This window comes from Rhipicephalus sanguineus, chromosome 6 (genome assembly GCF_013339695.2).
Source record: "Rhipicephalus sanguineus isolate Rsan-2018 chromosome 6, BIME_Rsan_1.4, whole genome shotgun sequence".
Classification (NCBI taxonomy): domain Eukaryota; kingdom Metazoa; phylum Arthropoda; class Arachnida; order Ixodida; family Ixodidae; genus Rhipicephalus; species Rhipicephalus sanguineus.
The window spans coordinates 77251516-77278758 of record NC_051181.1 but is presented as its reverse complement, the minus strand read 5'-3'; the positions used below and the strand labels follow the sequence as shown (position 1 = coordinate 77278758).

At 46.4% G+C, this 27243-nt stretch overlaps 2 protein-coding genes across 2 annotated transcripts in view; both read left to right on the top strand.

Annotated features, from left to right (window-relative positions):
* LOC119397361 (uncharacterized) overlaps positions 1–18391 on the top strand; it is a 73670-nt gene extending 55279 nt beyond the window's left edge. Inside the window, exon 2 of the mRNA XM_049416539.1 lies at positions 18152–18391. Within this exon, the coding sequence (XP_049272496.1) occupies positions 18152–18391 (240 nt within the window). The remainder of the gene's footprint in view (positions 1–18151) is intronic.
* LOC119395911 (uncharacterized) overlaps positions 1–27243 on the top strand; it is a 595703-nt gene that overhangs the window by 275186 nt on the left and 293274 nt on the right. The gene's annotated exons all lie outside the window — the stretch shown is intronic.

Sequence of the window (27243 nt, the reverse complement as noted above, 5' to 3'; positions counted from 1 at the left end):
CCTCAGTAAAGATATTAGTTCGTTCAAGCTCGGTATTTTGTCACTCATTACCTTGAAGCTCGCACCCATCAGTATGCTCTTTTCATTACTGGGTATCCCTTTGAGATTCCAACATCTATCGCTGCATGTGAAAAATACACATGACGCACAGGCAATGTACAGGCACAGGTCGAAGGTCGTTCCAGTCATTGGCCCCTGGTAACTTGCGAAAAAGTTCTTACTTTCTGGATTGTATGCGGGAGCTGCTGGACAGTGCGATTATTCCCTGGAACAAAAAACCGTCTGATGCCCACCTCCTATTTTGGCGGCATTATGCAAGCATAGTGAGGCGAAAACCATCTCCAACAGGTCTAAACCGTACCGAAGTGCCCTTCGCATTGGTCATTTCAAAATACGTCACGGCTCACACATGTGCGGCGGGGGATAGCTTTAAAGCTGCGTACTTGAGAGATAGCCTGTGAACTAAGGCGTTTGCCCTGAGAAAAAAAGAAAGCTAGGTTTATTGACCGTCGTTCTGTAAGTTCGCCCATAAGCAGATTTCTTGTCCCTGGAAAACGAATCCCTCAGGGAGAACGAGACATTCTGCACCAGGGGATGCCCCTACACCCCATTTGTGGACTCTTCAAGAACTCAAACTTCGCAACGGATCCAAATCTGAAAATGAGGCGATCACGGGCTTCTCACAATGGCCTGAATTTGATCGTCGGCTTTGCGGCGGTAAAGGTGCGCAGTAAGCAGTTCTCAGGATGCAGCCTCACCTGTCCTCGGCCGCCACTATCTCAGAAACCTGGGTGACCATGAGCTTGCACTTTAAACAATGATGGGGCGGTCGACTGAGCAAAGCTATGGGGTAGATTGCCCCCCCCCCCCCCTAGATAAATGGGGAGGGGAGAGCGACACCCCTCGCCCTGCGCGCCTGCCTTGCCCCCACTCTACACAACTGCGTTACTTAGAACAGCCTCCTTTCTCCTCGTTACATCAGAACCTGCTGATTGGCTGGCATTCTGTCTGCAAGAAAAGGCAGTGGGGAACGTGACAAAGGGTCTCCTTCCCGTAACCCTCCCATTCCTCCATATATATGCCACGAGCTCCATGGATGGGCATTATTCGCAAAATTTTTTTGCGAGAACTGGATTTCACGACCAAGTGGTACGTGTTCTTTGGCTACATCAACTCGTGGGAAGTTCCTTGCGTTTCTCTTGCTTCCAAGTTTCGGCGGTGCAGCGACTCTCCTGCTTTTGATACCCAGGCATTAGAAGGTAAGGTGTGGTTATGTGATTACTGTTTGTTGCGACTATGAGTCCGTTCAAAGGAACGCATTTTTTGGATATTTCCGGAGAGCGTAGATTTTGTTTCTTCTAGTGTGCCTTTTACTTGATATTATAATTTCTGATTTGACAGACAAAGAATCATCGTATTCTGGAAACAAGCATCGCGTTGCCAGCATATTAGTGTGCAGCCCAGAGCTGTTAAAATGATCACAGCGACCATTGACAGCCCGTAGGAACTAGCTTTTTTTTTTTTCAGAGGCACTTTATATAATGCAAAGCACTGCGATTTACAAGTCCTTCCCGCTATCTCACACCTTTCTGTATATAGCTACGATAAAGTTAAATAAATTGCTGTATCATTCGTACGCAGGAAGCCATGAAGTTGGCCACGGAAGTGCCCCGCGGTGTCAAGGAGTGGCCGTACTCGTTTTCATCACGAGTCGGCATCGTGGACACGCACTGCCACCTCGATTTCCTCTTCCGGAAGTGTAGGCACAGTGGCTCCTTCGCGGACTTCAGGAAGGCGCATGCGGCCACGTTCCCGAAGAACTATGAGGGGTGCGTGGCCGTCTTTTGCGACCCTGAGACCTTCAAGAAGGTATGTAGCATTTTGTGATAACACAGGGAATTCAGAAGTTTTTGGATAGTCTAATGTGGTGAAAACGGGTAAAGAGAGCTTTTAGATAGCGCCATCACGTGATAATCCCAACAAAGTACCAATAATAAGCTGCGATTGCATTTTCACTGGAATACCTGCAGTGTTGATTAATGTATTTCGCAAAACATAAAGGTTTAATGGGGAGATGTCTCGTGAGTCTAATCACTCAGATTCATATCGCGCCGGCAGTCTGAGCCTAACAGAGTCCGGGTGAGTAATATTTCGGCGAGTCCGAGTGAGTCCGGGTGAGGAAAGCATTGGTGAATCTGAATCCGAGTTAGCCGCACCTTTTATTGTCGACCTATGGTGCTATCTAATCATCTTCAGCATTACTATCGGCCTCATATCGGCTCACGATTATACTCCAGTCCATTCACACGCATCTCGACGCACCAGCGTTCATGCGCCACCTCAATATTTATTGATAAGAGGCGTGAGTTATTGGGAAGCAGGTGCCATGACCTCCCCCTGCAAACTCTTTCTAGGGAAGTTCTTGGTAAAAATATTTCGCGTGAGTCACGCATTTTATAAAAATGTTCTTACTGGACTGCAACGAATGATAACTGGTATTTCAAAGTACAAGATAAAAAGGCGTATCCTAGAGCACCGATTGTGTGAGATACTGACGTTAAAGAGCATTGACACCGTGATCGAAACAGCTAATCTTACGCTGACGGACGCATGAGTCGACTCAGTCAGGCTTTCTCAGACACAGGTGAAGCCGTGAGTGCGTGTGAGCATGGCTGAGTAATATGTTGGTGAGCTTGAGTCAGAATGAGTCCGCGGTTGCAAATCTGGTCAGTTAGTCTGATTTTGTCCCACTAGGGAATCCTTTGTTGAGTCTGTGAGCCCTCAGAGCAAAATAGACTTCTTGAGTGAGTTCCACCTTTTTGCCGACCTATGCGTATTTTAGTTATACGTTGCTGAACGCTTTAGTCTTGGCTAAACAAAATAATTCTTTAACACGGCACGAAAAGAATGAGTCCCGCCTTACAGAATACATTTTTCTTTCGCGAAGAAATCATCAATCACAAATAAATGAGCAATACAAACCAGCCCGATCATGCACACTGCTAAGTTGATTAGCGATTTAGAGCGGCTGGTTCAAGTGTATTACGTCTACAACCACTTACTGTAACATACGCATCGTCGCTAAATCGTCCTAGAATCTTTCGAGAAATCTTGCGCAGGTCTTGGACAGTGCCCTCAAAACAAATGGAGTGTCCATTCGTCGCGCCATGTACTGAAAATATTCGCACTATACTCGGATGTTAACCATCATAGCTCCTTGCGCGCACGTAAGCTGATAACACGAGTTTGACGCTGTTGTATCCTGTGTACACGTAGCGGAACGTCTGGCGGGGACTGCTGTCCGAGGAGGGCGTATGGGGCGCGTTCGGCTGCCACCCACATATGGCCAGGCTGTACAACGAAGACATCGAGGACGCCATGATCGCAGCGCTCGAGCACCCGCGGGTGGTCGCCCTGGGAGAGATCGGCCTCGATTATTCGTCCAAGTAAGTGCTTTTTCCAGATATTCAAAAGGCGGTGGCAATTCAGCTAAAGATGCTGAGTGTTCTTTTTAAAGTGAACCAACATTTCGCGAACTGACCCGGAAGTTGTGGCATAGGGCGTAGGCATTATTTGCTCGTGAATGGGCGTGCGAATGTACAGTATATATTCGCAAAATGAAGCGCGGCAATTTAGGGCTAATGCCCGTTCTTTCGTTTGCACCGTTTCCAGTTCGCGCCATCTATCCAGTATAGAGTGCGTGTTCAGTCAGACTGTTCAGCAAATAACTTCGTTGCTGCACGAGATCGGTTGAAAATGTGGTTGACTCTCTGCATCTTGTTTGCGAAATTGCGCATGCGTCCCGTAAGACGCCAAACCTACGTTAGCACCAGGTAACATGCCCTAGATAATCCCCCCTTGTCAGGTGTTTTGTTGTTCGACAACCTTCACCGGGGAGTATCGCATTTACCCATTGAATATAAAGGCCACAAAATCTTGATAGCACGCTGTTCAATCAATGAGCATAGAAGGATGTCACCCTTTCAAGCAGTGTTAACTCAGATGAGACATATCAGCATACCTGAACAATCCCTCTCTTGCGACCCCTAATTCTCGTATTATGTTCCATGTGTTGTTATACCATATCACTTAATTGGACATTTGTTCGTTGCAGGAACAAGTGCGACCACCTGATGCAGCAGAGAGTGTTCCGGGCACAGCTGCACTTAGCCCGCAACGGGAAGCTCCCCCTCGTCATACACTCGAGGGATGCCTCGATGGACACCCTCAGGATCCTCAAAGAGGTACGGTGGCTTTCTTGCGGCACTACTAATTCAAAGTACGCTTTATGACGAGCCCCTTCAGGTGCCGCGTACACATTCTGTACGCGATTTGTTATCGCCAGTCGTCAGGAGTGTTTCGTATATATGCTGGACGATCTGAAAGAAATCAACGCTGTTCTAATGTAGTTTGTATTCATGTAAGCTTCAGTGTGCGGCGTATTGTGAAGAAGTTATCTCACCTATGAAGTTTGTTCAACGCACCAGTAAACGCAGCAACAGCGAAGGAATGAAGCTTTCGTTTGTCCTAGTGCTTGCAAGTAAAGAGTGATTATTGAACGTACTTCGAGTGCTTATTCAATCATTTTCGTGGAGAACCACAATAAGGCAGGCACATATGAATAGACAAATATTTCCTGATTTAACTGTTCCGCGCTTGCCATAGCTCACTAGAATACCGCCAAATCAAGGTTCTGTCATCTACTCTTCTTTTTCTTCTAGTTTTTCGCTCCAGCTACTTGTAGTAATTAATTGAGGATTATTTAGTATAATAGCTGTCATTTCGCGTATACATGCGCGTTTTTCTCAGAGCTTCATAACGAGGCCAAGAAAAATCTGATTGATACCTAGGAAGCCGGAAACAATTCGGGATGATTCTTCATTATTTCGAGTATGATGCACAACTTCGCATGCGAGGTTAAGAATTATGCAGCCAGAGTAACTTTTTATTGGTTCTTATTGTCGACGCTGACCGGAACACACAATCAGTGTGCGCGAGGGAGTGGAAGTATCCTTGGCCTAATAGTAATATGTTATTGCCTTGGTTTTTGTTGGCCTGGTCCAAGTCGTAAGGAACAACATGCATGCTGATCTCTGGATAACTTATTGCGTTTAGCTGCAATTTCGGTGATGTTTCTGTTCACGTGCACTTATGAGAATGACCTGCAGGTAAGGTATGGTGGTTAAGGACAGTTGCGTATTTATAATAATGTAGTCACGAATCGCGCTGCTCCTGCACGCTCATTCATTAGCAACATATAGCACTCGAACAAACTTTTATCAACCGCTATTTTTCTACGCGCCATTTCAAACAGTGACCACACTGTTGTAGCAAGGTCCGTGTATGTATTAAAAACTTTTCCGGTATTGTGTTGCACCAACCAGGAGATGCCCGTGGACTGGCGGATCCATCGACACTGCTTTACCGGAGAGTGGACGGAGGCACAGCAGTGGCTCGACGCCTTTCCAAACCTCTGCATTGGCCTCACCCCGCTGTTGGGCTTTCGTAACGCTGGTCCACTTGCCGAGGTTGGCCGAAAGATCCCTCTGGACCGCCTGCTGCTGGAGACGGACGCGCCATACTTCCTTCCAAACAGAGTACGTGCAATACCCATATTACCAGTAGATAATGTTACCTCTATTGCATGAATAATGAGAAAGTCATGAAAATAATAATTTGCTCAGCTTTTATCATAAAACAGACGAAGACCATACGCTCAAATTTTCAGGCTTATTGTGACTGTAATAATGAAGATACGCGTTTGTTGCAAATATGGCGCAACGTGCAGATATGCAAGCGACATTGCTGCCGTGGTTGAAAAACAAAATCTTGCTGACTTCGTTCTTTTTAGTGTCGTTTGTGGAACAAAGCAAAGCATTTTTTTTCTCGTATTCAGGCATAACTGAACGCTTCACTTCGCGCATTTGACCGCCGACATCTATGTGCAAGATGGCCGCTTACATGTTACCGACAACTGACTGGGGCCAGGGAGCATGAGTTGACGAGTAAATCGAAAAAGCAATTATCGACTTGCATTGGTGGGGACTTGACATATATGTTTATGTACTCGCTCCAATAACCTATCAATAAAAATGCCAGGTACTGTGGCTGCCACCTCAGACTTTCGTGAAGAGTCTCAGAGGCTACACCACAACCGATATCCGTCACAACAGAGCTGCGCTGCAAGATCTCAGAGGCTGTGCTTTGTTTGTATTTGTATTGTGCAACAAAACAGATATGGCACCATATTGCGCATTCCCTCACTGAAATGCATGCTGTGGCAAATATATTCCAAATATATACCGCAGTGGGAAAGGGAATTGAGAAAAGCAATAGCGAGCATGAAGTTTTAAGGCCACGATATGTGCTAGAGGAACTTTTTCATGGCCGCGGCGGCTGCATTTTCGATGGAGGCGAAAATGTTTGAGGCCCGTGTACTTAGATTTAGGTGCACGTTAAAGAACCCCAGGTGGTCGAAATTTCCGGAGCCCTCCACTACGGCGTCTCTCATAATCATATCGTGGTTTTGGGACGTTAAACCCCAGATATTATTATTATTATTATTATTAACTTTTTCATGCTTCGGCAGCGAGAAAAAGGTTGCAAGAAAAAAATATAGCTAATGTGTCGTTCGCATTCCGAACTTGCACGTGCACTGTGAAATCTATTTCTCGTCTGTTTTTCATACTGCTCCAGGGAAAGCAGCACTTTTTTATATTAAGTGCGTGTAACTAGGGGATGATAATAATAATATCTGGGGTTTAACGTCCCAAAACCACGATACATAACTAGAGGAATCACCCCGGATGTTTCACATTCTCAACTTGGTCTCTTGCACCCGCAATAAAAAATGTTAATCGGTATGTGCCGAAAATAGGACACCGTTCAATAAAGGGTTACTTGTGAAGTTACCCAGGGTAGTTTAGTGAAGACGGTGTTTGTCGACGCTGCTCGCATGAGATACTATTTAAAATTTCTCTTCGTCATACTCTTTACGTATATGCTTTTGATTAAGGTACTGAACAATAACGGTTGTATCAAATTATATGTGCCAACTGCTCATGCTCAGATCTGACACTTACGTATATATGTGTGTCCTTACACAGTTACTCTGAGTGTGTAAAGCTTTTGATTAAATACTGATGACGCGTAAGTTTACGATAGATTCTTTCCTCGTCTACCATCTCGAAAGGGCACACTCGAGAACTCGGGTCTGGAATCGCATTGATAGATTACTGAAAAATGCAATAGAACTTGTAGAACAACGTTGTTTTATCTCGAGTTGTACACCCTATACGTATAAATATGTCAGGTGTGACGAGTGAGTGGCTTACGTACTTTCATTCATGATTCGCAGGAGTCCGGCCGTCTCTCCCACTCCCACCCCGGGATGGCCGTTCATGTGGCCACGACGCTGTCGTCAATCCGAGGAATCCCTCTTGAGGACATCCTAGGAGAAGTGCGCAAGAACACATGGAGGATCTATCGTATCTGAGGGGCCTGTGAATCGCTAAGTAGTTTTTATTTGTCGTTTATTTCTGTGCAGTTTATTCCATGTATCAAAGCCCATAAAGCTTAAAGGGGCCCTCCAACACTTTTACAAGTAGCCGTCGAAACGCTTTACTAAAGAAGAGCTTGGGTGGGGGCTAGTTGGAACATACGTCTGTGTTGTCCATGTTTTTTCGTCCTCAACTTTGTAGCGCTAAAAAATTTCTTTTACTAAAGAAGCCTAAAAAAATTTTCGGACCCGTGTAGTACGTTCGGAGTTGCAAAGATTTGTCGCATGCAGTAATTGGTCTCTATTCTCTCGTCCCGATAAAAGCGCTGGAAGCTAACTAGGGAGGGGTGGTAAGGGGGCAGAAGGCACGTCGCGCGCGCCTCGTGACCTTGAGCACTTATTCTTTCTTTCTTTTTCTCTTTCTTTCTTTCTTTCTTGCTTTTTTATTTCTTTCAGTACAATCGCGAGGGCGCGGGCACATGGCGGCCTCCCACGGCGGCCGCAGTAACTACCGAGCCCGCCATGATCAAATCAGTCAATGTGTGAACTTGAGTCAGTGACGCAGGGATCTTGAGTAAATAGCATCATTTGAGAATAGGAAGCGATTTATAGCTGATTTTGAACATTTATTGTAAAGTCCAGGCCGCGAGGTGCGGCATATTGTTTGGCTAGCGTGTTCTCGGGAGTGTCGGCTACCGATCGGCAGCGTTTTCTGAGCCTGCTGAAAAATCGTTGCAGGGCCCCTTTAAGCGCGAGCCCTATGGGGTTCCTTTACGTGCACCTAAATCTAATTACGCCGTTGTGCTTACCTTCAGTTTTTCACGTGAATCACTAGGTATTTTTTGTCGTTTTTTCTGTGTCATTTTAACCCATGTAAGAAGGCTTATGAAGCTTAACACTTTCGTGACCGCGCTTTTTCCCATCGTTAGTATGCTGACAATGACTTCAAATTCAAATTTCGGCGCTCTCTGAGCTCATTTAGACAGCTAACGACATCGAAAAGGCCAAAGAGCATGTTTTTTAAATCAATAGCTGTTGTTAGTTTCTTTTTTCCGCCGCGGTGAGATTTTTAAAGCTCGTTCGAAGTTGGGGAGGTGAGCCCTAATGGTTTCGGTTATTGCGTCGACGTCGCTCACGGGTTTCAACGTAGTCGGCGATTTTCGACAGATTCCGATTAATCTGAGTGCTAATCTGGATGACGGTAGCAGGACAGACTCGGAAGACGACTTCGATTTGTCAGACGTCAGTACGGACAGCGATATTGCGTCAAACAGCCCCGGAACATCAGCAGGTATCCGCCAGTAAGATTCGCTCTCTCTTCAGGCCGTTTTATCGCTTCAGCGCGTTGATTTTAAACGTATCCGGTGTGCAGTAAAGGTCACAGCTCTTATCTGCGAGGTGTCAACTTCGTTCAGGCAGGAGCATTGGGCGTCGGCTGTAGAAAGGGCGGAGTTTACTCCGCGAAGACGGCGTGGAGTGAAGTTTGACCTAGCGCTCCCTGAGGGCCGCGCGGCGGCTTCTTCGTGTTGTTTTTCACCGCAGAAGTCGTCAGAGAGACTAGGAACCACACATATAAGTACGCGTGCATGCACATTTTCGAACAGCCAACGCGCAGTGAGCCAACCTTTGTTTCACCGCGTCGAGAAACCGCCTCTCACGGTGGCATGATAGGCACTAGTTTTTAAAATTTTTGCATTTCTGTATATAACGTTTTTTCCTTACAGAGGATATATTTGGGCTTTCATTCTATAAAGGGTTTTCGTTCAAAACCAATATTCCGATTTTTTTTTGTTTACGCAGGGCAGAGTATCGCTGATGTTTTCGGGAATTTTTCTTACTTTTCGATGCATTTTTCTTTGCATGATAAAATTTCTGATAATATTCGAAAAAATTTGTTGTTTCAAATTGATACTGTTAGAAAGACCAATGCTCATTCTATCAGTTGATACGCTACACTTTAGCATCATTTAATATCTGTGGCAGGAAACAACTACCCCAAATAACCGATATGTCCGCGGTCACGAAAGTGTTAAGCACGAGTCCACTCGGGTTCCTTAACGTGCACCTAAATCTAAGTACGCCGTTGTGCTTACCTTCAATTTTTCATGTCAATGTTTCTAATGAATCGAACCAATAATCACGTGTTTTGTGACAATGCTGTAATCTCTCACTTTGGAATGTGGTATCGTTTGTCTGAAATGCGCGCTTGTCGGTACATCTTGAACTTCGGAAAAACAGCGCTAATACGGCACATATAAAGCAGTGACAAGACTACGCCCCGATTAGCAACAATCAGTTTTATTTCGCCGTATCAGAATATATACCCACGCAAAAACAAGAACAAAAATGATATGAAGAGAGCACTGTTTTAACGGCACACGCGCAAAGATTATTCAATGATCGAGATGCTCTTTCTTGAGCAGGTCTGCGCAAGCCATGGTTACAGATGCGTCACTGCGCGTGTGAATCACATGCGCCTCTTTCAATGTCCCCTCTTAGCGCTGTTTTTCCGAAGTTCATCATTGGGGTTCAACGTCTGAAAACCAGGATATGATTATGAGGGATGCCGTAGTGGAGGGCTTACGAGTTGGTGGAGTTTTTTAACGTGCACTTATGTCTAAGTACACGGCACTTTGGCCTCCATCGAGCGCGCTGCCGCTACGGCAGGGATTCTATCCCGCGACCTTCGGGTGAGCAGTTGAGCACCATAACCACTAGACCACCGTGGCGGGTGCTTTTTCTAGGAGCTACAATCTATTATTATGACTCAATCGCGGTGTCCATGCAAGGCTTACACCTACAAGTGAGGCCTTATACCTTTGCTCTGGCAACACTGGTGCAGGGTGACATGTGAATGTGTGGTTCTTCACCCGCCACGGTGGTATCGTGGTTATGGTGCGCCACTGCTGACCCGAAGGTCGCGGGATCGACTTCCGGCCTCGACGGCCGAGTTTTCGATGGAGGCGAAAATGCTTGAGGCCTGTGTACTTATATTTAGGTGCACGTTAAAGAACACCAGATGGTCAAAATTGCCGGAGCCCTCCACTACTCTCTCATAACAAAATCGTGGTTTTGGGAAGTTAAACCACAGCAATTATTATTGTTATCTTTTTCACAGTATTTTGTAACGATGCATCTGTCTTACGTACACGATTGAATATTTCAGTGCAAGTTGCAAGTGGTTGTGCATATCGGGGGCAAATTACTGTGCGCGTTGTCGAGGCATTAAGCTACATATATTGTATGTATACTTCTTCGAATGTTCAGCAGCAACATTCAATGGATGGTGCAGATTGGTGAATCGCGCTGAGTGTCCTGGGCAGTATTCTGTAAGTGTTTGTATACTTCGGTTGTCGTTTCGTTTTCGACTCAGGCTTTGCAAGGAAGCGACGCGGATGGTCTGCGGCTGCAAGAAGTGAAGATCGACAGCATCGTGGTTCGCCAGCAGCAGCGGCAGAGGATCACTACGTCGGTGCCCACCGCCACGATGAACGATGTGTGCGTGCTGTTCGGGGTCTTCCTGTGGAACTTAAACTCCAAGGCCAGCGCCAACGTCATCCAGGACTGGTTAATGAACTGGGGGAAGGACCTCGTCGCTCTGTTTCCAGCGGTTTCGGAGCCGCCACCAGTGCAGCGCACATTATCTGCATTATCGTCGAAGGCCGTTTCCAGGTACGTACCTTGGTAGTCTCCGATAGAATGACTCTACTTGCATCACGTGTCGCCACGAAAAGAGGCTTGTATCCAAAATTAAGATTGCTAGCAATACTCAAGAAGCATATATATGCGTCCCATATTGCTTTATATTCGGCCATTCCGTGCTCGCCTACGTAGTGAAAATTCTCAAAAGATTGGTGTTTTGAAAAACATCTTCGGTGCTTGACCTACAAAGTCGTCGAGACGTAATGAAATACTTGATACGCTGCCAAGAATTTTAATGCTGCACTGTACCCTTGTATATGTGCTGCTTCTAACCGTGCAGGGTCTCCATTCCACTTTAGTTGGAAATAATATGGTGCAGTGTATGTAAAAATAACTAGAGTCACTGGAAAATCAGAGTACCGCAAAGGTAGGCTGCGCGCGGGCAACATTGGGTGGCGGCGGCCATGTCCCTTCCAGACCGTCCAGCGCGTTGCTAGCGTGTGTTGAGAAGTGACCGATCTTTTCGCCTCAGTGCCGTGTTACGCTCTGCAGAACGGCATTATGTGTATGTGTTTCTTCAAGAGGATATTAGAAGTGATTTCGAGTCATCGACAGGTATGGATCGACTGCGCGGTTAGCGGTGTAACTAATGAAACGTACGGCGAATGTTGCCATGTGCTCGCGAACTCTCTTCATGGCTTCATCGGTCTCTTTTCGTGTCACGCCCGGGCGTGTTCGCTAGGTCCGGAGCTGTAAACATAGTTGCATTAGCGCAGTGACATCGTGCGAGATGTCATTTACTTCGACATTTGGTAAATCTTGACTGTTTGCGCTAGCTTTGCAGTCGGTGTTCAGGTTCACTGCACTCGATAACGTTATCCAACAACATCGAGAACATTCAACATTGCGTCCTTCGACCTGTCGCTGACACATAGCTTGCTTGCGCACCATGCTTGCTGTTCAACTGGTTGATATGTGTAATAGGAGTTGTGTGTGTACGGTAATTGGAAGTTGTGCGCGACGTCTTGATTCGGAACGCCAGCAGCCGAACGCACGGGCGAATCGGCGTGCGGTAGGTGAGGTGCATCTTATCTTGCGATACGTAGAAAATAGGTCATCAAAAATGATTGACATCACTAAATTGTTTCATTTCCTATTTCTTGTCTCCTTAATATTCCTAACGTTGCAATGAATTTGCAAATATTTTGCTGTGTTCCGACAAACAGTTCTTTTTTTGGCGTTGCCAGCGCGTAAACAGCTGGGGTTCGGTTTCTGCACTGCTGCACTTTTTTTTTCATAATGCACTCTTATTAAAACTTCCTCGGCACGGTGCTTTATGTTCTTTCGATCAGAAATAGCACATCCCGGAATTTTTAAAGCGCATGCTACTGCAACACAGTATGTATATAGACCTAGGGCTCACATAAAATCGACTCCCTCAATGCGTGGGTCTGCTTTTTTTTTTTTCTGTGACCATTTCTCAACAATTATATCCGCGATGCGCAGCGCCTATAGGGGCGCCACTGAAAGCCGCGTAGCGGCGGCCGTTGGAACCGCTCGCGGGCCGCGTAGCAGACGCCTCATTTGCGCGCGTGCTATTCGCCGGTTGTGCGCGTCCCAGCTAATTTCTTTTGCGGCAACAGTGTGCGCAAAGGAGCCGCACTTTATAATAGTGGACATGTGTCCGATGTCACAGCTGTGTGGGACGACAATGTCCCCATACGCGACAAGTGTTTGTCACAGACAATAGACAACAAGCTTCTCCTACGAAGTGGAGCTCATCGTAAGTACACCGCTTTCTTTATAACGTCCCGATCACTAACGCCTGCATGCGTTGACGCGTGAACCAATGTTTTTTCTCGACACACTTCGTTTACGTGCCATGTGCTGATATAGTAGGTTTTGAGGGAGCGCTGTCGCACCGGCGTATAGATTTCACAGGGTCGGCCACGTGAAGGGTCAGCGTTGGTAAAACTTTGAAACGAGCACGATAAACTTGTAAAAAAAATGAACGATAAGCTTGTCATCATCGGTGCAGAAGCGCACAGCGAACATTCTGCACCGATGATCGCATTCCAGTGCCATCAATAGGTAGAATGCAGCCGATTTCGTACAGCACACGTGTGATTCCACGGCGCTTTTTTAAAGGAGCCGTCACCTGCCCTACATTCTCTCGCGTTGCGCTTCGCGCCATTCGTTTTTCAAGTGAGCCAGGGTATCGCGTCTTATCAGTAATAACAACCTCATGTGAATTGTAATGTCTACAATGCAGGCGAGGCGACCAAGTGTAAACGTAGTAGCGTTCGCTGAAAACGTAGCGACAAAAAAAGAAGAAATAAAAACACGGTAATCGTTCTAACACTGCCGTAAACAAAGCGCGATTTCTTAGCTTCTACGTCGTACAGCCGCAATCCACCGCCGCCGTCGCTTTCGCTCATGAAATAGCACCGGTAACCTGTAGATGTGCGTTCCTGGCGATTGTTTGTGTGTGTTTGAGCAGCCGACAACGCAGCAGTTATTTTTCGACATCGCTGAGGCCCGCCATAATCGTTAAATCACGATGAAAAACACATCCATCCGTGCACTCGCGTATAGACGCTCGCGGGAACACTGCTCGCCGGGCCCGCGAGCGCTTCCGAGCCATGGCGGCAGATGGCGTCGTCGGCGCTTTGCGCATCGCCTATAGTATTTTAAGGGTACGCTCGGCGCAATGCAGCATTAGTAGCATTTTTTTGCACAAATTTAAAAATACGCTTGATAACATTGCCCTATACCAAGTTGATCAACAGAGTTCCACGCTTCTATTTTGTGCAATGCCAAATGATCATGCCACAATTGCCTTCAAGGTATACCAGTAAACAGTTATTATTGTAATAAATCTTCGATTTCGCTCTCGTGCGTGACACGCTTATAACTCGGATAGCATGCGTAATCTGTTCAACAGATCGAGATATAAACAGCCGAGCAAATAGAAAGGTGTGTAGTTTTCAATATCGCTGGCCATAGCTAACCGACAAGGTGAAGTATCCTGTCGCATAAGATCATTTCCAGCAAAGTTAGTGTAGTTCACTGCAGGAAGGAGTGTTATTCGAGGGGGGGGGGGGCGAATTCGTTCAGGGCAACTATGCAGCCACGTAGAACGCCGCTCTTTGACATTAATTTTTCCCACACGGCAAACGAGATTCCCAGAGTAGCTCACCAGTAACGTTCGATTGATGGTGAGCTTCTCTCTTCTGGCATCTGCATGCAGTGGCATATCAGGGGTGGCACACCGGGCCCGTTCCCCCTCCTCCCCCCCCCCCCCCCGAAAATAATGTCTGCTTACGCCCCTGTCTGCATGACGCGTTTAAAAAAGCGACGAAGTACTTCTGGGGACCGTGGTACTGCTAAATGTCCGGCCACGCTCTGCATTGAACGCGCCTGCACCCAAAGCGCTTAGAAGGGATATGGCGGCGAGAGGTCACGTGATGCGAGTAAGCCAATCGCGTCGGCGGCGGCGCGCGGAAAACAGATGCGATACTCTGAAATTTTTCCAGTGACTCTAAAAATAACTGCTTGACAGCGACAGTTATCAACCACGTGCGTGTGCGTCTGGAAATTGTGCAGCATGGCAGCGAGGGCCTTTTTTGCGTTTACGAAGATTAACGTGCTTTGTTATTGAGATCAGTGCTACACATTCTTGTGTTGCATTACAACCGAGTAATGGTGGACGTGATCAATAGTTGAGCAGTAAACTTCTCCCCCTTCAATTCAAGATAGCTGGGATCATACCTAGTACCTGTTAAGGAGATGAAAAGCTGTGATCATGCTGGCTCGAGTAATTTGCAGCCTTAGTAAGTGTTTTACCATGAAATTACTGCTTGGTAAATCTTCCACCGATGATCACTTGTTGCACAACACTTCAACGCTTCGTGTTAAATCGCTAGTAAAGTGTCAAAATAGGCAGGACTAGTTTTGTAGCATGCAGAATACTAATAAGTTCAACAAGAGGTCAAGCTAGCCAGAATGGCCTGCCGGCGTGCTGGTATACTAGTTTCATATGACTTGCACAAGGTGGATGCTATTTAGAGTACAAACCGCCGGAACACTGCAAAGCGACATGCATTTTGTGTTTTTTGCCTAAGTAAGTAACAAGTTCGCTTATTGGGACACCCCCCCCCCCCTTCCCATCACGCAGGGCCCAATGAAGCGACTTCAGGGGTATGCCTGCGCGCAGTGGCGAATTGTCGAGATGATCGATACGTAGCCACAGCCATCAGGAGCAAGTCAGCATATCTCAGCTCCTGTCGTACAACAGCCCCTGGAAGTCGCTGTATCCACGGCTCCCGCAGTCTCACAGCCCCTGCATGCCGCCAAATCAGGGATTCTAGTGGTGCAAGAGGCTCCAGAGGCAGCCAAAGCCGAGCATATTGTGATGCCACAGCCCCTGGATGTCGCCATATCTGGGCCTCGCATTGCGGACAATCCCCAGCACTAGCGTCTGGAAGTCGCGGTACCCGAGTCCTTTGTTATGCATGAGGCTCGAGACGACGCCAGATCTGGGCCTCCTGTGGTGCGAGAGAACGTGGAAGTCGCGAGATCCAAGCCTCCCGTGGATTCTCAGGTTCATGGCTACGATGGTGCCCAGACTAACAGTCTACGCTTTCCCCCGACGGAAGCGAGATTTCGACCCCAACTGGATTCGCCTGGTGACGAAGGGTGTGCACCTCTACAGAGCTGTCGCCTGTCTGCTTGGCTTCATCAAGCTTTTCTGCACGCCCGGTTATTCTAAGGTAAGCAAGCTTTCCTTTCGTTGGGGGTGGGGAATATCCAATGAGATCAGCTGGTGTCTACATTCGGCTAGACCATCTAAAGCAGAAGAGGCCCCACCCAGATTAGAAAAGCGTGAAAAATAGTTCCCTAAACTAGTCGGAAGGCGGAGTCTCAGGCCATCTGGCTCGTGACGTCAGTAGCGATTGCACGCTCATTGCGGCATAAGTATTTGAGCATGAAATGCCGTTCTGTTCTCACATTGAACCGACTATAGTTCGTACTAAAGTACGGTAAAAAAAATTGCTAAGACTAAAATTTGTTAAGCATTTGTAATGACAAAAACCAATTAGAAGAATCTACGGAAACCTATTCACGTCTATACTGTTCATGTGAAATTCTTTATACCCCGCTCCTTACTTATTACGCATTGAAAGTGTTACTGGGAATAAAGTGAAACTGTATTTCTTACGAAGAAATAATCTGCTTCTGCTCAATGAAATAATATTTGGCTAACTATTCGATCAGCAAAGTTATTGAGCCTTCTGTAAGATACATCATATTTGAAATTGAAAAGTGAAATGGCCTGCGTTCCGCATTATAAGAAAACAAGAGGTAGGGAACGAAGCGGTCTAGCCTACAGCCGGATTATCGAGTAAATCATGATCTTGAGCTGGAACACCGGGTGCTGTCATGAATTTGCAGAGCCGCCAGGTGGAATTTCAGCTACAAGGATTTACGCTGATGGTTCAGCACGTTGATTTGTGGCCTAATGTATACTATAGTGGTCCCTGAGAAATGTTTTACATCGCGCGAAGAAAACGTCGTGCTAGCGGTTATCGTTTCATTTGCGCCTCAGGTTCTGCAAGGCAGCGACGCGGATTGCTTGCGGCTAGAAGAGATCGACAGCATGGTGGTTCGCCAGTAGCTGCGGACGTGATGACCGGCTCCGAGGCCGTTGCCACGATGCACGACGCTTACGTGCTGTTCGGAGCGTTTCTGTGCAGCGTGAACTCCAATCAAGGCACCATCTACGACCAGGACTGGTTCCAGAAACGCGTGAACGACATCGTCGCACTGTTTCCAGCAGTTTTGGAGTCGCCACCAGTGCCGCTCTACAGCGAGTCGCAGGCAGACGAACTTTCCGCTTTAGGAGAACGGTGGCCCTACACCGCAGCCCACACCGTCTCCACTATCGACGAAGCCCGTTTCCAGGTACGTAGCATTTGGTGGCAGTCAAAAATTGAATTCTTCATCTTGCACCACGTGTCCCGTCAAAATGTGAATCCTAGTAATGATTACGACTACTCAAGATTAACTTAGATGTGTCTCATTCTTCAATATACTGGGCAGTGCTCGGCGTGTCTACCAAGCTGAAATTCTCAAAAGTTACACGTATTTTGAGAATTTAAGCTCGGTAGAAACACCCTGGGCGCTTGAACTGTTATGCCTTCTGGATGTAATCGTATGCTTCATGTGCTCCCCTCTATTTTAATACTGCACTATATCGGTGCAATTGCGCTGCTGCGAGGCCTACAGCATTTCCTTCGCTATATACGAGGAACGTGCGTGCAAGTCTCGTATTCACATCTTATGGCAGCGAAGGTCTTCTTGCGCTCCAAATAATTAAATTTTTCTAGCTCGAGGGTCACTGCCATAGTCCTGTATAGCCCTGAATTATATTGATATAAGAAATGATCAATTATTTTGCAGTGTCATACGCATGATGGGCTCTGTTTGCTATTTCGAAATCTTGTTCAGAGAATTTTGGATACCGTTTCAATTGAATATGGAAGGGTTCATGATTAGCTTTATTAGGGAAGGTGGAGAGTTAGCGATCATACTGGTTTGAGTCCCTCTCCCACTTACGTGTTCACACATGAGAGAGCCGTTTCTTTCTTCTTCCATTGACGATCCTGAGTCAGAATGCTGCATTAGATTTCATTCGTTTAAAAGGAAGACAGATGTGACGTAACAAAATAGGCCAGACTAAGACTACAAATGTTATTACATATGCTACAAGAGGTCTTACAAGTCAGAATTATTGCCTTCATGCTCGTTTGCTTGGTTTTTCATGACCTGCAAACGGTAGACTAGATTCAGGATGGGAGTTTCTGGAAGGCTGCGAGACCACCTTATTCGTCATCTATTTCGTGCTTTTGTACCTTCGTGCAGACAGACTAGGGTAGTAATATTATTGCTAGCCGAAAGGAGTGCCGTTGACAAGTGGCTTGTTTTTTGCCTCTCTTTCACATCACGCAGGGCCCAATGGAGCGAGTGCAGGAGTATGTCTGCGCACACTGGAACACTGCAGAGATGATTGGGGTGGAACCACAACCCTTGGAAAGCGCCACATCTGAGCCTCCCGTGCTACAACAGGCTGCAGAAGTCTCCAGATCCCCGAATTCTCTGTTGTCAGTGCCCCAGGAACTCGCCATATCCATGACTCCTGTGGCGCAACAGCACCAAGATATAACATCCATAGCTGGTGACACAATGTAGCGACGCCGACATTGCTATTGCCTGCCTGCGTGGCTTCATACAGCTGGTCTGCAGGACAGATTTCCAGGAGGTGAGTAACGTGTTTTGTCAATTGTGCAATCGTAGAATCCGATGAGCTGGTGAAGTACGGTGATAAAGTAGGGTAGTAAGATTTATCCGCACAAAATTATCTTGTCCCAAAGATTTGCTTAGTCACTACGTATTCACCAAAACGCAGCTCCCTTTAAAAAAAGTTACCGCAATTCTTTGATGTTTATTTCGGTCCAAACCGAGTTTACTTCTTTTTCAATTAGAGGTAAACTTCACTGAGAATTTCATGAACGCAGTTGCGTGACTTCATTAAGAGACATCATAATTTAACATAGAAAAGTGAAATGCGGTAAATCACGGTTCAAAGTGTTAAATGAGACAAGGCGCAGAAAAAAAAGCAATCTTGCTTACAGGGTGACCAACGTATTAGACAGTTCCCTTTATATTGCGTGAAAAAGGAGCCGAATTGTGGTGTTTTTTTCACAGAGATATGATTCCGAGAAGCAATGAATCTAATATTTGCTGATATTAGTTTTCTGAGAAAATATTGGTTTATATATTTGGTAATATTAGTTGTTAGTTTTCAGAGTACGGGTCCAATACAACCAGAAGCGAATCAAATGAATATTGAACAGCTTTCGAATGAGGAGCAGCCGTTTTAATTGCAACAAGATATTCAAATAGCTGTGTGCGTAAAAAGCCTTCAAACAATTTTGCACGGTCAGAAAATGCTAGCTATGCGCTTACAGTGAAGGCCATAAGCGAAAGAACGTATTATCTATTTCCGTACGGGATAATCTTCGCAACCCGCTTATTTTCATATACTATACGTACGCAACTATATTATACATGCTGTCACCTTTACCTTCATTTACTTTCATCACGTGCGTAATTATTGAGTCCGACCATTTCGTTAGCGTTATCTATGCAAATGCACATCGGAGGTGACATTTTGCTTGCGTGGGACATTTAACATAGAAAGAACGCGGGGGGGGGGGGGGGGCAATGTTTTTTTGATCGTTTAGGTTCCTTGCTCGGCTTTATTGGTGGTCCTTCTGATTTTGCGATGGGGGCCGGTCGTTGTGCATTTATTTCATACGGTTGACCACATTTACTTGCACATGCAAGCGAGTTTTGTTCGCAGACATTGAATTTGTCTATCCAATAACGTCAAAATAACGTCGATCGCAACGATAACAACACTGCATCAGTGTCGTATACTTTCTTCATTTCGTATTTACAATATCAGCCCTTACGAACTGGGCTAGAGTGAGATCATAGGCGTGCGCACAGGGGGGGGGGGGGGCAGGGAGGGGTTCCCCCCCTAATCATCTAAGAGGGGGCCGCAAAATCTGCCCCGTACATTGACCCTTCTAGTAACCTAAGAGGGGGGGGGGGGCGCAACATCTGCCCCGTACATGGACTTAGTAGGGGGGGGGGCGCTGCGATGAACCTTCGCCCCCCCCCCTAATGGTGAACCCTGTGCACGCCTATGGCCATTACCGTCGGCTTCCTCGTCGCTTGCTCGCAAGCAGATCGGCGCGGTTCGTGGGGCCGGTCCCGCGTTCGCTCGCTCTTCTGCTCCAGATTCGCTGGCGGCAGGGGCGGCTGACGGGCTTGCTCGAGCGGTATGCCGCCGCTCGCAGAAAACTCGCCGAGTCGTTGGCGGCACGGTGATTGGCGCCGCCGCCGGCGTGATGGCTGCGGCTGCCGCACTTGAACTGTGGCGCTATGTGGCTGGAAATGCGTCTTTGATGACGTATGACATCATGGTTAAATTATTTCCGTGCCATATTTTCGACGTGTGTTTTTATTTCACCTTGCTCGCATTTGCCTCGCATTCGTACTCTCTGTGTCGCGTCGCTGTCAATTTGCAATATATTTGTGCTTTGCAGGGGTGAAATAATTTGCATGCCATATTATAAACGTTTTAGTTCACCTTGCAGGTATTTGCAATGTATACGTGCGTCTTCACCCTCGCTGTCACGTGTGACTAACTATTTGCAATATTTATGTGCTTTGCAGGATGCAGCCGTTGTCCACGACGAGCAGAATGTTGTGTGTGCTGGTGCGTGCAATGCCAGTCATCTATCGCTTCCGTTGGAGCAGCTTCACAAAAAGGACTGTACGAGATATGACAACGCGGCTGGACCTGTATTGGGCATTTTGCAGTGAATTCAATGAAAGAAAGCAGAAACTTCATATTTTTAGAGAAAAATAAAACGTTTCCTTGTCTCACTTTTGTCTTTCGTTGTCGCATTGACTGTGAAAGCAGTGACACACGCATGACTAAATATTTTTTCGCGTATTTTTTTCCGCGGCATTTGTTGCTCACCGCGGAAAGAAACACGAAAAAATTATTAAGGCTTGCGGAGAGTAACTGTAGAAAATCATCCTTGGCGATAAAAAGTTCATCTGAATGGAGTATTTGAGTGGACCGACCGTTCGTCCAGCGAGGTGCAACTTCGGGACTAAAGCTTGCTTGGTAAGGTGTAGATACAGCAGAGACCAACTGGACACGTTTTGGTCAAATTACACTGCCGCACTACAAAGCATGTGACATCCCAGGACGATTGAACACAGCCCATTAGAAACACATGCGACACCACTGTAAAATATTAAACACTCTGGGAAGCCACGCGGTTTGTAGAGCGACCCTGAAGTTTTAGCAGAATATATATATATATATATATATATATATATATATATATATATATATATATATATATATATATATATTATATATATATATATATATATATATATATGCTGTATAGGCACGCGTGCAGTCATGAATCAACTGAAATGATAGTTTAAGGTTTAGAACCAAGTCCTTTAATACGTGTTTTTGATTACAGCTGCCTTCAATGGCGCACAATTCTACAAAGAACAAACCGACTGTCGCTATGGCGCGGCGCATGTTGCTTGTTAAACACCAAGTAGTCAGAAAGAGAAAAAAAGACGCGTAAATAAAGCCACGAAGCAATCCTTTACAGCGCCATTCGGAATAGGTATAGACGATAGTTATCTCAAGCAACATTCACTTAGCAAGGGCTATAGATTTGTGGCAACGAATAAGTTTTACAACTGCCGTTATGAAACAATTATTATGTAAAGCTATCACAAAACCACGCTGCCCAACCAACGTGCGTGCGTAACCACGACGATGCGTGTTTGCCTTTTTGTGTGAGTGTCCGCGCGAGTGTGTAATGCGGTTTATTATTTCAATAGGTACACAAGGACACATGCACAAACGGGCAGACGAAAGTCAGAAAAGCTGCAAAGCGCAACGACCGGTCTCGCTCGTGTTTCTTGGGTTGTTTGCGACCGTCACTTAAAAGCTCCAGACTACGGCAAGTGGCCAAATAAAGCATTTGTACAACGACAGGCGCATTTTTGCTTTGCTTGTTTCAAAAACATCTGCGCCGTGCATTTGGGGCGCGGTAAAGAACCTCAGGAGGTTGAGGTGATGTCAACTGAGCTTGAACCATCCCGAACAACGTCCCTGATCATGCATTGATTTTGTGACGTTATGCCTAGACGTCCAGCTCATTCAGTACAATAACAGACTACGCCGCAAGTGCTGCGCAGTCTGTTAGCCTCTCTACTTGGTAGTTGAAACTACCAAATAGAGATGCTAAATTCAGCCGGATAACTTGCTCTGTGATGGGAGCAGAAACCCTCCTTCAGGAACTAAAAGGCAAGCCGAAAACAAAGCAGCCGGCGGATAAAAGACCGCAGGTCGCACCGTGTATGAACAAAGTTGCCCACAACCTTAAGAAGCTGGCCAGCAAGTACAAGGTGCCTATTGGTTTTTCGTCCCCACGGAAGTTGGCCGGCCTGTGCCCACGCATCGCAGCGCCGCAAAAGCTGACCCTTTGTGTGAGAAAGCATGCAAGGCCGAGTGTACCTTGCGCGGTGCGCGTGGTCTGCGAAATTCCGCTTACATGCGGCAAAGTGTATATCGACCAGACTGGACGCTGCGTTAATGACAAGAGAAGGGAGCTCAGGCTTTCGATCAAAAAAAAAAAAAAAAAAATCGGCAGATCCCACGCAATGTGGGAATCGATGTTATTCGAAGCAGCCAGCAAACAGCTGCATACATCGTCTTGTTTCTCATTGAGGCTAATGAAGTCATTCATGTCGTGACATCTAGTTCGCCATATATCACGAGATTGTGATACATGCATGCGCGTACAATCTGGTATATGTCATGCTAATGAAACATATATTCTGCTACATACATAGGATGCGTGACCTGCTATTTGTGTTCGCCACTCCTGTCATGACATACCAATTGAGGTATATATCCAGTTAACAAAATGGCCGCGAGTGCACCATGAGCGTGGCGTCTACATCATACCTACATGACATGCATGTCATGATTTTCGTGTTACCACCTGTTATTTACGCTCGCCACACAGACGTCGCATAATACCACTTTTGGTCTATATCAAGCTTGCGAAACGGCCGCCAGCGCACCATGAGCGTGGCACTTAAGTCATGCTTTAGATGACATGCGTTTCATGATTTCATGTTAATTCTTGTTGTTTGTGTTCGTCACACAGTCATGTCGGGCAATACCAATTTTGGTGTCGATCAATCCAGCGAAACGGCCGCCAGCGCACCATGAGCGTGGCACGTAAGTCATGTTGTACATGACGTGTATTCAAAAACATGTGATTGTGCATCATTGTTCCGCGCAAATGTAACCGCGCACCTGACTGCAATGTTTATAAAAAGAACATTTCTTCAAATAAATCCAGTTGCAAATGACGCTCTTTCCTGTCCTCCTGTTTCTTCTTTACCTGGGGTTGCGTCCTTACCTATTGACCAGTGTGAACTAGATCAACAAGATGTTTTACTATGCGAAGGCCAGCATGCTAGCAAAAGTAAGTTGGACAACAGAATTCCTTGTAAACAGCCGCACCTTTGATCAATGGGTGATATATTTAAAGAAAAACTCAGAAACGACGTGGGGGTACACCAACATTTCCTGTAAATGTGTCGAAGAAAAATGACCAAAAATAATTTTTGAAACCGCGATTGCCCAAGTGTGATAAATTTTCTGAAAGATGAAGAAATTCTCTGTGAGATGATTGCAAAATCCTAAAATCGAATCTTCTGGCCAAACAAGGTCTCACCCCACCTTAATTAGGGCAACATCGAGACATTCTGAGCAGGAGGAGTCCAGCTGCATTAACCCTTTCCCTACCGAGCTTTTTGGCCGAATACGATACAAAAATAGTAATTTTTTTTTCATATTTGATTTTACGTGTCTTGAACAGTGTTGTACGGAACGAAGTTCTAGGAACTAGTTCCTTCTTAGAGGAATGGAGGAACGCCATCGTTCCGTTAAGGATCGGTGGAACTGTAACGGTAGCTCGTTACGTTTACGAAGGAACACCAGAAGGAACGGCGTTCGAACGGCTAACGTACGTTCCACGGCATGGGACAAGCGCACGCACGCAGTGCATCATGCACAGCAGGGCGGTTGCGCGAGCGCGCGAAGCGCGAGAAGCTACCGTTGGCCTGTCCCATGACTATGCTCTATCCTGGTTTTGTCTTTATATTAGCGTTGAAATGCAGCACACTTTTTATTATAATATTTTCTAACGTAAAACGTGCAGATATTGATCCGTTTGCTCTGAGCAGAACAGTGGTGTCACTTTCGCTTGGCGTATGACCCGATGCTCATGAGCGGCAGCATGAACGTTGTTAGCTGGGGGCCTAGCGACACCTGCCCACGTGCTGGAAAAGTATGAAGAGCGCCTCGGCGCCTCCGACATTACCTCCGCTGACGCGTTGCCGGAACTAATCGCGGAGGCCACGGGCGGTAAAGAGGTGCACGTTACGACGAGTGTTCGGAAAACATATTCTACCCGCTTTTTACATTACAAAACGGTCTAAAATATCAATGTGAGGGTGGTTAACCACAGTTTCAACCACTCCTGTGAAACCGAAACCTTAAGCATAATGCGAGGAGGGCTAGCGGCATCGCTAGTACTTCACGGCGTTGCTGGAGGTCTTCTACGTACAGTTCAAGGGCTTTTCAGATCGAAAAATACTGCTAAAAAATAACCACGGGCTTTTGGGATTAACCGCTGCAGCTACAGTCATTACTAAGGGTGAGCTTTCTATTGCGCCGTAAAAAGCTGGATCGAAAAAAAAAATCGGTTGTAGGACCCTTTAAGCCGCCGCCATGAAAGGGCGCGATTTTTTCTTTTATTGCGATAGCAATTATATGGACAGTCTCGGCTGGTTTTTGCCTTCGCCGTCGCCGCCTCCATGCACCGAATATGTACAAGTATGTGTATATGTATAAAAGTCCCAAAGAAAAATAATTCAGAAAAATGCTTCGGAAGCGCGGAATCGAACCAGCGACCTCTCGCTCCGCAGCGCTTGGCGCTAACCACTACGCCACAAAGCGCAGATCCTTCAGGTAGCTAATGGCGAGCATTATATACACACCCTTTACCGCTGGCTGTACTCAGAGACGGCAGGCGCTTATAAGCGTTTCTTCATTACCAGCGAGATGGCGCGAGGAGCGCAACGGGCGCATTTAAAAGTTGTCGGCCAGCTCAATCGCTTCTTCTAATATTTGCGCAGGGTGAACCTTGCCCTTCCGCTGTCTTCTCGCGCGATAGCTGCTTCCGGGGCGCAGATGTTTCTGCAGCGTAGCAGCACGTCCTTCACGGGCCGCTTTTCTTGCTATCGCATTCATTGCTTCGCCCTTGCGGCGAAACTGACTTTTTCTTACCGTTTTTCTCTAATGGATAAGCGGTCCACTAGCGCACTTTCAACGACTTGCCGTTTTTCCTGACTAGATTCTGTTGCGACGCGCCTTTTCTCAAATTTCGTTACGTGAAGTTCCGTTCCGATGTAACACAGCGGCGGCATTTCCTGCGCGGCCGGCGCGCTCAGTCTCGGTGTCGCCTGTATCGGGGCCTTCAATTTCGATGATTAACATCCACATTACGTATGGCGCTTGGGATTTTTAAGAACTGGGTATGCAACTTTTCGATATCAACAACTGCCCCGAAATTATTAATTAAAAAGCTAATTAACGAGGTTTTGTTCATTGCTCCTTTCAGTGCAACGTTAGGTGCGGCAAAGTATTTCCGCCTCGAAGCAGAGTTCGTGCGCCAGAAGGACAACAGCCTTACTGTCCTAGCATTTTCATTAAATGCTAGTGCAATGTCACACGGTGATGTGAGCCCCCCTTAATACGCAGCCGTAGAGTTGATGGCGTAGAGTGCGTAATACCCCGTTGACCCTTCGTACGCTGTGTGCTCTCGAAGCAAATTTCCAGGTGACGGAGGCCATTCGTACATGGCCAGAAAAACTTATGCCTACCGAGAAATCGAACGAAGGGCACATCTGGAGCTTGAAACGTGTTAGTGCATCTTTCCCATCGGTTAGCCTGCTATAAATAAAGGTAAATTAACGCAGCAGTGTGCTCGACTGGGATGGTTGGTGCACTATTGGAAGGGGATGAAGCCGCGCCTCAGGCAGGACGAAGTATCCTTCGTCCTCACTTCGTCCAGTCTGACGCGTTCTTTCATCCACCCCCCCCCCCCTAAAAAGAGTAGCACAAATTCGGTTTTGTTACCTAGGGTATAAATTATTTTTCAAGGTAGACGTTTGTATTGCCTTTAATTACTCTTTGAAATTTCAGAAATAAATATGGTCAAGGAGGAGAACGTTTTCTATTTTATATGTAAACACCATGAACCGCCATGTGCTGTTTTAGTAGCTGAGTTCCACTACAACAGGATGCGCACCGCCCATGCCTCATTATAGATTTCTCGTCGCTCTTCAAACCCTTCTGACTTTCGTATCGCTCAAGTCCGTGTGCTATTCAGAGATGTATATCAATCTCGCGTCCGTTTTGTTCGCTGCTCCGTTTCCCGTTGCTCATCAACTTCCGGTCTCGTACTGTCAATGTTATTCTCCACTTCCGGCGCGTTTTCCGCTGTTCTTCGGCTCCGATAAGGAACGCTTTGGCGGAATACCGTACCGATTGTTTCGTTGTTGTGGTTCTCCATTTTTTAAATCTTATCCGTCTATGCTGACTTCCGAACTCTTCTCTGCCTCCTGCCATTCTCCAATACCGAAGCCATGCACCGGCGCTCTCGGTCTTGTTCTCTCGGTTGACAACGCGGTGACGCACGACTGTTGACACAATACTTTCTCTTTCTTTAAACTTACCTCATATAAGTCCTCGTAACCCTGGGAAATTCAACGGCGGGATCTTCGTATCTACTTTTTGTTCTCCGAACTCAACTCCACGCATGGAGAGTGGTTCTACGGCCTGCCTGAAAGAGTGATCTCTCAAGGAGCACTCGATTTCTGCGCATTGTCCAGTCTTGGCAACGACGTATACATACCCTACACTGCAAATCAACACCTCTTGGTGAGTATCGTAAACGGGCGTGTGAACTACGCGTCGATAACTGTCATATACATGGCAATCTATGACGTCAAAAATGATATGAATAAGCTTAATTGTTGGCGATGTTCTCCGGCCAATGCTTGCTCACGAATGAGCCGTAAGCATTCGCATACAAGCATAAACTTCAGATTATTTGTTTTTTGGTACAGATAACTATCTTCAACCAAAAAATCTTGTGCAGTCGTATCAATAACTAAGCATCCAAGCCTCGTCTAACTATAGCAGTTTTTTTTTCTGTCTAAGCGAGCTATTCGCGCGGAGACCACACCCCTTTTTGCACGTGGCGTTCCGTGCAAGGTGCCCCACTCAACAACTCCAGTTCTCAGTTTGAGGACTGCATCATGCTGCAGTGAATATAATCCATGTC